The sequence below is a fragment of the Mesoplodon bidens genome (genome assembly GCF_964165515.1).
Source record: "Mesoplodon bidens genome assembly, chromosome: 12".
Lineage (NCBI taxonomy): Eukaryota > Metazoa > Chordata > Mammalia > Artiodactyla > Ziphiidae > Mesoplodon > Mesoplodon bidens.
This window is the reverse complement of record NC_138168.1, coordinates 86,430,347-86,442,430: the sequence shown is the minus strand read 5'-3', so window position 1 is coordinate 86,442,430 and position 12,084 is coordinate 86,430,347. Positions and strand designations below refer to the sequence as shown.

The 12,084-nt window shown below is 51.0% G+C and overlaps 1 protein-coding gene across 1 annotated transcript in view; it reads right to left on the bottom strand.

Annotated features, from left to right (window-relative positions):
* IGF2R (insulin like growth factor 2 receptor) overlaps positions 1–12,084 on the bottom strand; it is a 109,738-nt gene that overhangs the window by 50,192 nt on the left and 47,462 nt on the right. Inside the window, exons 11-18 of the mRNA XM_081251059.1 lie at positions 9,265–9,429; positions 6,677–6,817; positions 5,417–5,557; positions 4,202–4,339; positions 3,471–3,618; positions 2,790–2,967; positions 1,978–2,093; positions 1,364–1,532 (exon numbers count right to left, since the gene is read on the bottom strand). Of these exons, the coding sequence (XP_081107185.1) occupies positions 1,364–1,532; positions 1,978–2,093; positions 2,790–2,967; positions 3,471–3,618; positions 4,202–4,339; positions 5,417–5,557; positions 6,677–6,817; positions 9,265–9,429 (1,196 nt within the window). The remainder of the gene's footprint in view (positions 1–1,363; positions 1,533–1,977; positions 2,094–2,789; positions 2,968–3,470; positions 3,619–4,201; positions 4,340–5,416; positions 5,558–6,676; positions 6,818–9,264; positions 9,430–12,084) is intronic.

Genomic DNA, 12,084 nt, shown 5'->3' with positions numbered 1-12,084 from the left:
GCCCTCCATGTCCACAGGTTCCACCTCTGCAGGTACAACCAACTTCAGATCGAAAACATTCAGGGGAAAGAAATTCCAGAAAAAACAAAACTTAAATTTGCCACCAGCATCTATTAACATAGCATTTACACTGTGTTAAGTATTATAAGTAACCTAGAGGGAACTTAAGAGCGAGGATGTGTGTAGGTGACGTGCAGACACTGCGACACTGTATATAAAGGTCGTGAGCATCCTTAGATGTTGGTATCTGCCGAGGTCCTGGAACCAGTCCTCTCCCCGCACACCAAAAGGGACGACTGGAGGTACCTAAATGTACACTTATGTCACACAGACTGTGATCTTGCATCCTCAAGATCCTGGTAGATTCTACTTTCTTTATTTTACAAAAGAGAAAACGAGGTTCAGACATGCTAAGTGACTTATCCAAGGCCACCCCACTAACGGGCATCAGAGGAAGGACTCAAACCCCGCCCACCGGGCCAGGAGCCAGGAGCTTCTGGCACCGCACCGCCCGCCCCTTGTGTCTCCACCCTCTGGCCATCTGGGTAGGAGAGCTGAGACGAGAACGCAGAGCCACGTCAGGCCACTCTGAGCACGTCCACAGAAGACCGTGAAAGCACCCGGTACCGATTTGGAGTTCCAAATCAACATGAGCAAGTAGACAACTTCGCAGATACAGAATCTGTGAATAATGAGGACTGACTGTCCTTTGAGGCCGTTGCTCCGACAAAGAGCACGCGCGCATACGTACACGTGCACACACCGCGGGGCGCTCACCCTGAACCACCAGAGAGCGCTCGCCAGCTTCCTTTAAAACACCTCCAAGCCACCGTGCAACAGAAGCCAGGAAAAGTACATTCCCGACATGCTATTTTTAAAGAAGCACACATACCTCTTTATTTTAAGACGCACCGTGTACACGGAGCCCAGGGAAACATACCAGAGCTCCGGCAGTAACTGCATTCCATCGGATGACAAAGCGCAGTCTGCACCCTGGCGAGAGCTAACGCTTGGATCTAGTTCATCCACAGCAACTCTACCGAGCAGGTGGCCCCCTAATGAGTCCAGAAGTAAGAGCTTTTGGAAGCAAAAACTATTCTTTACAGATGTCTGCTGCTCACCCAGAGACACTTCCTCTGCTGAGTACTGTGGGCACAGGTCCCCGACACCCAGGCTTTTTAAAATTTTAAATCTGAACAATGACTCAAATACGACATCTGTGGGGGGAAGGAGAATTCACCCCGAGGCCCCTCTCCCACTCAGAGGGCTTCTCGTCAGCAGCCAGGCCTGCTTAGACCTGATAGTCCCGAAACAGCCCCCTCCACCACCAAGTCCTGGGCTCAGGAGGGGACGGCAGACTCACTTGGTCGTTTTGGTACTTCATCTGGCAAGCGGACGCGTACCGATCGCAGCCCGGCACTGGGTTCAGAGGTCGACACACATTTATGTAGTACTTCCTCCACGTGTTGTGTGCCCCGGCATTGTCCAGGGCATACCAGTTTCCTCCACGACCACCCTCGGATTTTGCTAGACTGAAATTTCAAAGGGAAATGCATGCTTTTCAAGCTGACAGATTTCGGTCCTACGATTCATTTCTAAGCAGTTAGAGAAATACTGAAGGAAACATGCCCCGCCCACCAAACTACCAAAGCCGGCACACCTCTGTTCTCGACCTCACTAAATGCAGCCCCCGGCACACCTGGAACTGGCCCCGCACCTCTGCACCGACAGGCATTGCTTTAAATGATGCGGTGAAGACTGAGGCTTTGCTGGGCGAAGACTGGTTAATCTCGCACAGGCTACAGGACCATTTCGCAGAACTCGTTCTGCTTAAAGCTCCCCACCTCGGTCCTGTACCGAGAACTAACGTGATTCCCTATCATCGGCTGAGTTGCGTGCTCACCAGCAGGGTCTAATCGACCTCAGTCAGCCCTATCTGGACTGGGGCCAGGCCAAGGGCTGGCTGACACGCCTCACCTCGAGAGATCGTACTGCTCCATCGTGGAGGGGTCAGTCACCACACACTCCAGGGGCTCCTCCGGGCAGGCGTAACTGCTGTACCACCGGAAGTTGTAGGTAGAGTTATCTTCTTCCTAATCTCAGGACGAGGGCAGACGTGGGAGGGGTGGCAGAGAAGAGTGATTGTTACACAAAGCCGGCATTTCTAAACAGACGGGGCACAAAGCCAGCCTTTCTAAAAAGACGGGGCATTGTTTTCTAAATAAAAACCACAGGAAAGTTCACTTAACTTTGCCCATCCCCTCTCATTTTATTAAAAGGAAGATTGCCCAGCAGTAAATTAAGATGCAAAGCTATCCTCTGTTAAACGGGAATATGGGATGGTTTTGATGCTTTTGTGTGTTTTGTACCCAAAGCCAACAGTGTCATGGGCTGTGACTGAGGTGTACAGCCCACTGAAGCAACAGCTCAGAAAATGAATGCTGCCCATGTCCTCTGGCAAATCATAGGAGATGATGATTTGCCCAGGAAACCAGACTAATAATAGCTCTCCTTCTAAATAAAAGGTCCCAGGACAGGCTCCTGTGTAAGTCCTGGGGAGCCAGATAACTTCACGGTTTATCCCCAGGGACCATCCCAGCTCCTACGTCACCTACAACAGAATCTTGTCTCGCTCCAGAAAAGTCACAAGCCCTGTCCTGACCACTTTTTTCTCTTCCCCTGCCTTTACAAGACTGACGTTCTCTCCCTCCTTGCCCCCGTCGCTCTGCAGACACACACACGGGCACACACGTGTGCACACACGGGCACACACACAGCACAACCCGTACCTGATATTCAGGGAAACCCACTCCGGCATCTCGATCACAGAGAAAGGTGAGCAGCGTGGATCTTGGCGTGTGCCTTTCATTATTATAGGGCGTGCCATCTTTGTAGTTCAGCTGGATCATCCCGTCATAATATGAAAGCTTAGCGTTACTGCGTCCCAAGTTCCAAGACTTCTCACCACTAAAACAAATAAACAAATGTCTCTCAGGAAAGATACCAAGACCAGAAGCTCTGTGATGCTGCGATGCTGAAGGAAGCGCCGGGGACAGTGTAGGGGGTGGCAGCGCCGGGACCGTGGTTAGGATCGCAGCGCAGCGGTGGGGCGAGGGCAATCCCACCCCACACCAGACCCAAATCCACGCTCAGCGCGGCTGGTTTAAGGCACAGCTCCCTGGACTAACACAACACTGAAAGGAGAAGCGTGTACATAAGTCCATCTAACAACTGAGAAGTGCCGACTACACAGAAGTGAGGCGCTGCACGATTCCACTTCCTGTCCTGCTCCTTCTCTGGGAAACGAAAACCCCCAGCAGCATCCTCTGGTTTTCAGTCCAGGTCTTCCCAGAGTTTACACACTCGTCATAAAGCAAAGATGTCAGCAGACAACACACCTACTCCAGAATAAAATACCTGTGAGCACGAGATACCTAACGGAAGACCGGGAACTGGGAACAGTCACTTGCCTTTTTGACACCTGACAGGCTCCCGAGTCCGGCTGGCAGAAGCCCACGGACACTGTACCACACACGTTGATATAAAACTCGTACTTCTCCGTCTCAACTTTGTAGGCACCATTCTTCTTTGTGAGAGGCGACAAGTCAAAAGAGAACCCTAAAAAAGAATCAAGACCATCCCAGGTCAGTGAGACCACAGCGAAGAAGAGCCCCCTCAGCTCCTGGCCTCCAGGAGAAGCTCGCGGCCAGGCCTGCCCAACGGCTGGGACGGGAGCTACCAGGACCGCCATCACCAACACTTTCCCCTTGGAGACGGGTCCCCCATCACCACGCCCCTTCTGCTGCATTCACCGAAGACCCACGTCAGAGCCCAGAACTCTGGGTGAATAAACAACCAGTGTGTTCAAAGTGGGACGACCACAATACAACGGCCGTGAAAAGTCAACGGTGCTGGGTTTCCTGGCCAGAAATTCATGTGAAAAGCCTTTTCAAACATGATTTACTTCCTGTGCTCCTCAGGTTTTGCGATCAGCAAACCTACCTCGACTTTGAATATGACAGGTTTTTCATTATCTCAGATAAGCCTGAAACACCAGATTTTCAGAGTTTTGGTCAAACAGTATTAATATAATTCGAACACAGATTATCTCTGAAACACTCACAGAAAATGTTAAGAACAAAACAAAAACAAGCTAAGCAGGTGCAGGCTCGCCTGCCCCACGAGGCGCTCGGACACACACCTGCCTGGGAGTCAAAGACGGTGCAGTTGTCCCCCTCGGTCCTGGACAGCACGCAGGCCGCCGCCGTGTACCACTCAAACTCGTAGAAGCAACCGTCCACCCCAGAAGTTCTCAGCACTGGGGCACTTTCTAAATCACCTGCCAATGGGGAAGAAAGACCCATCACTGATCCGGTCTCAAAAAGCTTCCCTTGTTCTAAATACACTCCTACAAATGCCGATCTGACGCCCCTAGAGTAGTCAAACCTTCGGAGACAGAAAGGATAAGGCTGGGGGCCAGGGCTGGGGGGCAGTCTGTGTTTAATGGGGACGGAGCTTCAGTTTGGGAGGACGAGAACGTTCTGGAGATGGATGGTGGTGTAAACGTATTTAAGGTACAATGTAAATGTAAGGTGCTTAATTGCCACTGAACTGTGCACTCAAAAATGATTAAAATGGTGAATTGCATGTTACATCTATTTTATCGCAATTCCTTTAAAACGATAAATCTTATATTATGTATATTTTACCATTTTAAAAAATTAAAAAAACAAAACAAAACAAAAAACTGTCCTGGTCCTTGAACTTATCCCACAGCTGGGAATTTATCCAAAGGAAATTTCCCAACAAGAGGTAGAGAGGATATGTCACAGCACAATCACCAACACTGGAAACATGCTATTAACCCAACAATAGGGAAAATGCTTAAAAATAGTAAAACCAAGCCATTAGCAACAAGGAAGCCCCTAAAAATTATAAACACAGCAGTGAAACATAAAAGAGTCTTCACAAAATACTATGTTTTGAGGACCATAAAAATGTGTGGATCTGTATAGACCTTGACCCTGAAAAACAAGGTGCATTGTGTGTATCGACGCTGAGATCACGGACAGTGTTTTCAAGCACTTGTGATGCTCCCCCCTCGGAGGAAGTGGAGCGGCCTCCACATCAGCCTGCACCAGGCCTCAGGAAGAGGAAGCCGTGCCAGGAGCATAACTCATCTGGAAAACTGCAGCACGACCCCCCTGGACACCATATGGTTTCTCCGTCGCTGCGCTGGGGCTGGGGAGGGGGGTCGAGTCCGATGGACCAACACTAATGCTTCTGGAGCCTCCGCGCTCGGCCCGAGCCCACGCTGCCTTGTCACCCAGGCAGGGGCCAGCAGCAGACCGAAAACTAAAGAATGCGGCTGCCGCTGGGGAAGCCCACGAAGGCGCCGCGCGTTTGTAACGTGTACCTGGCTTGCACACGAGTGTTATATTTGTGTGTATTTTCGTGCCGCCACACTCATCACCATCTGAGTAAGAGAGCTGAATGTGTCCTTTCTCTCTTGTGGGAGAAGAAAGAAATTTGCCCAGATTTTTACTTCCGTCCTTATCTGGAAAAGAGAAAAGAAAAGGGAAAAAAACAGGAGACGTGATTAAAAATGATAATGACACAGACGAAGAGGGACCAGAAATGAGCCGAGACCCCGCAGGTGTTCGGAGGGTCAGTGGGTTTCTCTAGAGTGACAAGTTTGGCAGGGCAGTCAGTGGCAGCCACACTGAGGACCCCAAGGGCACCTTCAGGCTTAGGAGGAAAGCCCGAGAGTGAATAAACAACATCCTCTGAGGGCACAAGAGGCAGAAAGGCAAGAACGCATGTCACACCACCCGGAAAACAACACTGTTCCCCCATTTGCGGGGCCCTCAGCTCTCCTGAGACACGAGGCCTGTCGAAACCGAGGGGGCAGCATTTATTTGTCCCATGACCAAAGCAGAAACTAATTAAACCTGTTCAGCCAGCCAAAAACGTGACCACTTATTTCTTGGTTCAGTGAACTTTTACTGAAGGTCTGTCTCGAGTCCTTCTTAAATAAAGGCAGGGACATGGCTGGACCTGCTTTTAAAAGACACACCACCCAGTCTGAATCCTGGGAGAATTCCTAAAATCCAACCTGGGTTCACAATCCCTCAGCTAATGCTTGTAACAGATTCCAATTACTGTCACCGCCTGTCGTTTTCCAGGGGAGTCTTAAGTGACAAACAACTAATATGCTATAAACACTTACATCCAACTGAGAAGTCGCAACCAACACAGTTACAGCAAAAGGAACCCAAGGGGTCCAGTGCTCTCACACGAGGCTACAAGACACCACTGGCCTGAAGCCGTAATGCTTGAACAATTCCAGGCAGAAAGGTTGTTAAAAATCAAAATCAGTTCTACACGAGCACTGGCAATGCTCCTCCACAGGTGACGGAGCGGAAAGGTAACCAGTTCCCCCCACCCGCTGCCTCCCGTTTCCAGTGAGGCCACATCAGAAGGCTTCAGCCAACTTCAAGACACCCGAGCGCACCAGTTCCCTACATTTGAGTCATTAAACTCTTTTCTTCACCATCCTTTATACGCTGAACCCACAGAAAGGAGGCTGAGATAAACCACAGGAAGAACTTCTAATTCACTCCAACCTGGATGCAGCCGGGCTCCGCGTTACCTACAGGCACAGGGCATCACTCACCCACGGCGCACACGGCCGCGTCCTCGGGGCAGCCCCTCGCCCGGCCCTTCTGCAGGACCCTGTGGCAGATGTTAATGAAGAAATGCTTCTTTTCTGGTTCCCTCTGGCTGCCATCCACGGCTTCCCAATTCTGTTCCAGTTCTGTAACCAAAAAAAAAAAAAAAAAAAGAGTCTTCCAGCCAAAGACAGTGATTATTTCTCTGTGAGTCACACCATAAATGGTGATTAAGCGGAAGGTAAAGGCCTGAAGCTCACCAGGCCTGTGGTTGCTAGACACCAGGCACTCACGTTTCTGGACCCAGCAGGCTGAGGGCACACGAACTCAGTGAAAATCTCAAGCCTGTCTTGAATGTGACAGAAACGAGCCAGCCCCGAACAGCTCCTCCGAAGAGGAGGCTTAAGTGGGGGTGGGGGGGCTGCCAGAGGATTAAGCAGCAAAATTCTCCCAAGCCCCAAAGTCTGAAATCAGAAACTGAAAAGCAAAGCCAGACGCCAGGCCGGACTTGAGATGCCACTGGTGACGCATCTGCCTCCAGACCACAGATAAGGCAGACCTGGCCCAGGGCTTAGTGCTCAGTGCCCCCGGAAGATAAACAAGATACGTGTGGTCCCTTAACTCAAAGCGTTCATGACTCAGTCGTGCACGAACAGAAGAAAATCCGTGGAAGGCAGAAGGAACACAGGCTGAGAGCAGACAGCAAGTCAAAGGCGGACCAGCCCCAAACAGCCCCCAAAGGCATCACTGGAACCGCGTGGGAAGGTGGACACACAGATAGTGAGGATGTGTCTTGTGCGGACTGGACACTGGGGTTTAAAAGGAAGATCCCGCATCGCTGGTAACACAGCGACTACACACCGGTGTCAATAACCGGGAAGGACTCACGGCCGACCACGCAGTGAACAAGGACAAACACTGTCCTGAAAGCTGTGGCTGGGCTGGGGAGGGCTGAAGAGCGTTCAGGCAGGAGGACTTCTTTAAACCATCAGGGAAGGATGTGAGATCTCACCTCACAGCTTCCTTAGATATCTGGGTGCAAACACTACACAAATAACCTGGGTCCCAGAGAACCGGAGAGGTGGCCCAAGCCGGCCGAGTACGAACGCATCTCTGCATCCTCGCAGATCCTAGGATCTGAAACCACCACTCAGTTTACTGTAAGAAAATTGGGGGGCGGGGGTGTAACTTGCTCAAGTAAACACAGCTGGATGCGGCAGAACCGGGCCTCAAACCCGGGTCTGAGCGGAGGTGAGAGCTCTTCCCGCTCGGCAGACAGAAATGCAGCCTCTTGGCCAGGGCACAGACTGTAACCACGGCACCTGCCCCAGGGCTCAAAGGTGCTGAACCAGGAAAGCACCGAGACGGTTATTCCCCGGGCAATTCGCTGCCCGACAGCATCTATAGTGGGGCTCGTGTTCAAAGGAGAGCGTTCCAGCACCCCACGAAGGAGGAATTCTCCTTCTAATGTGATGCTTTCCCAAGCAGCTGGGACTCTGAACACGTGAGTAATCGTTCCAATAGTAGCTGGTGACTATGTGACTTCAGGCCATTCTCCGTCTTGTGTATTATTCCACTTTACAGAGGCAACTTGCTTCTATCTATGCCCAATTCCAGGGCTGCTAAAAGGGTGAAACTAGAAATCCCCACCTAGATCTGGTTATCCCTGTTGGGTGGCCCCACGCTTTTTGTTCAGTCTTCTGTGCCCCCTGCTAAATTCCAAGGCCCGGGGGGTAGGGGTCGTGCTCGCCGGGTTTTGCTGCCGTATCCCCGACACCTCATCCAGCCCCCGCCAGCAACAAACACTCCGCAAGCCTTGGTTCACAGGACAAATAAATTAACCTCCACGGGTCTTCACCGTGAGCCAGCCCCTGTGACAGGTCCCACATCCCGCCTCCTTTCAGCCTCACAAAAGAATCTGAGGTTGGTCAGGGAATGCAAATCCTGATTTAGAGACAGGAAAGAGGCAGTGAGACGGGGCGGGGGGCGGGGGGGACGACATACACCTGTCAGCCCAGGTGTGCAACCCTCTGGGCCTCACAGTCTCTGTGCTAAGTGGGAACACTGCCTGCTTGAAGGCTGTTCTAAGAGCTTAAACTCTTTTTAACTGAGCTGTGACTGACACATGACACGCAGCGGTTGTAGGTGTACAGTATGATTTGATGTATGGATATACTGCGCAAAGACTGCCTCAGCAAGTGCACTTAACGACCATTACCACACAGAGGCGCCAATCTTCGTGGGGATTTTGACAACTTTTAAGATCTACCCTCTTAGCAACAAAAGTTTTAAAAAAATTTTTTTTTTCCTAATCACAAAGCACAAGGCCTGGCACACAGAAGGCACTTGGCCGTTTTTACTGAACTACGATAAGATGAGCCCAAGGTATTCCAAGTAGAAAACAGTAACGCCGACCTCAAATTCAGATATCTCGCCTCCTGATTCAGTGTCCTTTCTGATCATTCACACTGCTCCGTGAGAAGCGGGGAAAGGCCACGATACAGTTAGTTGACAAGGAAAACAGGAACAGCATCTCCAAACGTACTCGTGGGAAAGAGGCGAGAGAACGTGCTCGAGCGGGCGGTGGGCCTACCTGAGTGCCGGGCCAGGGCCGACAGGTCGAAGTGTTGCTTCCCGTCGGAGACGCCGCAGAGCAGAGCCTCCTTCTCGTCCACGCAGGCATACTTCGTGTCCCACGTGAAGAAGTAGGAGCAGTCCACCTCCCCGGTGAACACGGGGGCCCCTCTCCCGTTGTTACCTGTGCCGCATCAAAAGGAAGAAAGCACCCATGATGTGACCAAAACCCAGGAACGCCCCAGGAGCAGAGACAGCAAACAGGACACCCATAGCAGCTGTGCAGGCAAACAAGTTCCGGGCTCAAACCCAGAGATCAGAGTGGCTTTATTACTGCGTTTCACACAACCTAAACCCTGCAGGGCAGGCCTGTGTCCCTTTCGTCTCGGTGGGATGGTCTCAAGAGGACAGAAGCCTGTTTGCAGCGGGGTGGGAGCCCCAGGCAGCGCCTGGCTGCTCAAGGGCTGCGGTCGGTCTCCGAGAGGCTCATAAACACCAAGCCAGAACAGGGAGTCACCCTAAGGGGGGCAGAGATCAGGGCTCCAGTTCCAGAGGAGTGCCACTGGCTTAATGATGTGAGTGTGAGCAGGAGAAGTTCCCCAGGACTCGCCCCTAAAATGAGCACGGAAGAGGGATACGGTCTGCAGCCGCTCCCAGCTGAAGGGCGCTGAGGTTTAGTAACCTCGCCCCGAGAGGGGCCAGCATCCCGGATCCTGGGGACTCTGGCACGCGTGGGTCTCTAACACCCCACTCCAATCAGCTTGAGGGAGCCCCACGGGGTTCTCAACCGTGAGCCCTCCCGGCTCAGCTCCGCTCTGCAAGCCAGGCCTTCATGTGCCGCTTCCGCGTCCACGTAGCCTGGGATTCAGCAAACTCTGTTGACTTTTCCCGTACCAGAAATTCTATCCCCTCGCCTTTCCGAGCTAGTGCACTGCTGGCGCTTAGGTCCGTTTTCCGCCCCTTGATGGTTTAATGATCCTCCTCTGGACCTCCTACATGATTTACCTTCCTTGAGGTTTAGGGCCCTGAAGTGCACATTGTTCTAACGGAAAGGGAAATAAGATTCTGTACCAAGGGCGAATGCTGTTTCAATTGCAACTTCTAGTGAATCTTTAATATTATAAACATCATAATTATAACACCAGCGACAGCGGCTAAGGCACACGGAGCACAAGCTGAGGCAGGCACCATGCTAAGCACTGAGCCCTCCACAGGGGTTGGATGCAGAGAACAGGCTCTGTGTTAGGTACTTCACATACATTCGCGTATTTAAACCGTGAGATCCTACGACACAGGGACGCTCTTAGTCCCATTTTGCAGATTTAGGGGGGCTAAATAATTTGCCTATGGCTTCACAGCTAGAGGGCAGAGGAGCCAGAAATCAAACCCAGACGGTCTGGCCCCGAAGCCAGACTCATAACCACAAGGCAAGACTTTCCTGCGCTACTGTGTGTCTTTGGTTTGTTTTCTTTTTTTTTTTTTTTAGTAAGTCCTCTAAGCCATTCTCTTTTAAGAACCAGTGCTCCCAACTTCCCTTCCGACGGCACCCGCTCTAGCTGGGGGTCCGCCGTGCCCTCCACCGAGGGAGCAGTGAAGCTGCTTCGCCTCTTTTCAACATGCTCCCCACCCCTGCTCCTTCAAGCTTTACATACAGTTTAGTCCCATAGGATTGGTATTTCACTGTTCAGAAAAGATCTGTGTTTCCTGAAAACTTGATGCATTCAGTGTTTTTCTTTTACCAGATAAGTTTACAGATGATTAAATAATACTATGAATGGTTCCAGGGTCCATTCCTACACAGGAGCTACATTTGCATCTGAAACTTACTAATGATCTGCTGGGAGAGCCCATTTTAAATAAAAGGAGAGCCCATTTTAAATAAAATTTAAATAACCACTGGCATGCACCCTACCTGCATTCTTATTTAATTCCTCGAAGAATTTTCAGAGAATAGTAAAGGAAGTCTCCTCACTACCAAACCACGCTGTTTATTTAAACACAATGGCCTTGCCTTCAGGACCGCTATGCCCTACGGTTTCCACCCACCAGCAGGATGAGGATGATTTTCTGTAATCTCTCCATCAGTCTCAATCCTGAAAGCTTCCTGGCTCTCCAGGCTCCAGCACGTTCCCCAGCACACCCTTTACGAGTCCTGGGGGTACGTGGATTCTGCGCCAGCTGAAGGCAAAAAGTGGACCCTCCCAGTGAAACCAAGCTCCTGCCTGAGCAGCAGGCGGCTGCCCCATCCCCCCACCGGCTGCCCCATCCCCCCACCGCTCTGGGACAGAAACCCATGCTGCCTGCTCACCAAACCGGTTTATCTTTCCCTCTAGGCCCACGGCTAAACTGCACTTCCCGCCTCACTGCCTTTGAGGTTGGGCCATGCCTCTTAGTTCTGGTCCATTAAAAAAACTGCTGTTCCCATTCTGCAGAGTCCTTGGAAGCCACGTCCACAGACAGCAGCAACACGAGGTGGAAAATGCAAAGGTCCCCAGATGACCACGTGGAGCACAGCCCCCTAACGCCTGCACGGAATTAAAGAAAATAAGTCTTCAGCGTGATCATGAGTCACCTGAATCTGTGGACAGTTTTTTACTGGCCTATGCTAACATCCCTCTCCTCCCCGCAAAACGGTCTAATGTCCTTATGTGACAGGATCACCAATAATCAGGTATCACATTACATCAAACTAGATGTAAGTTATTGAAACAAATGGTAAAATATATATATATTATGGACAAAAAAATAAACTTATGCACCTCTGTGTCTTGAAAGGCATGAAACCCTAGATTCAGAAGCATAAATAATTCCTGGAGATCCAAGTTGAACTATAAACCAC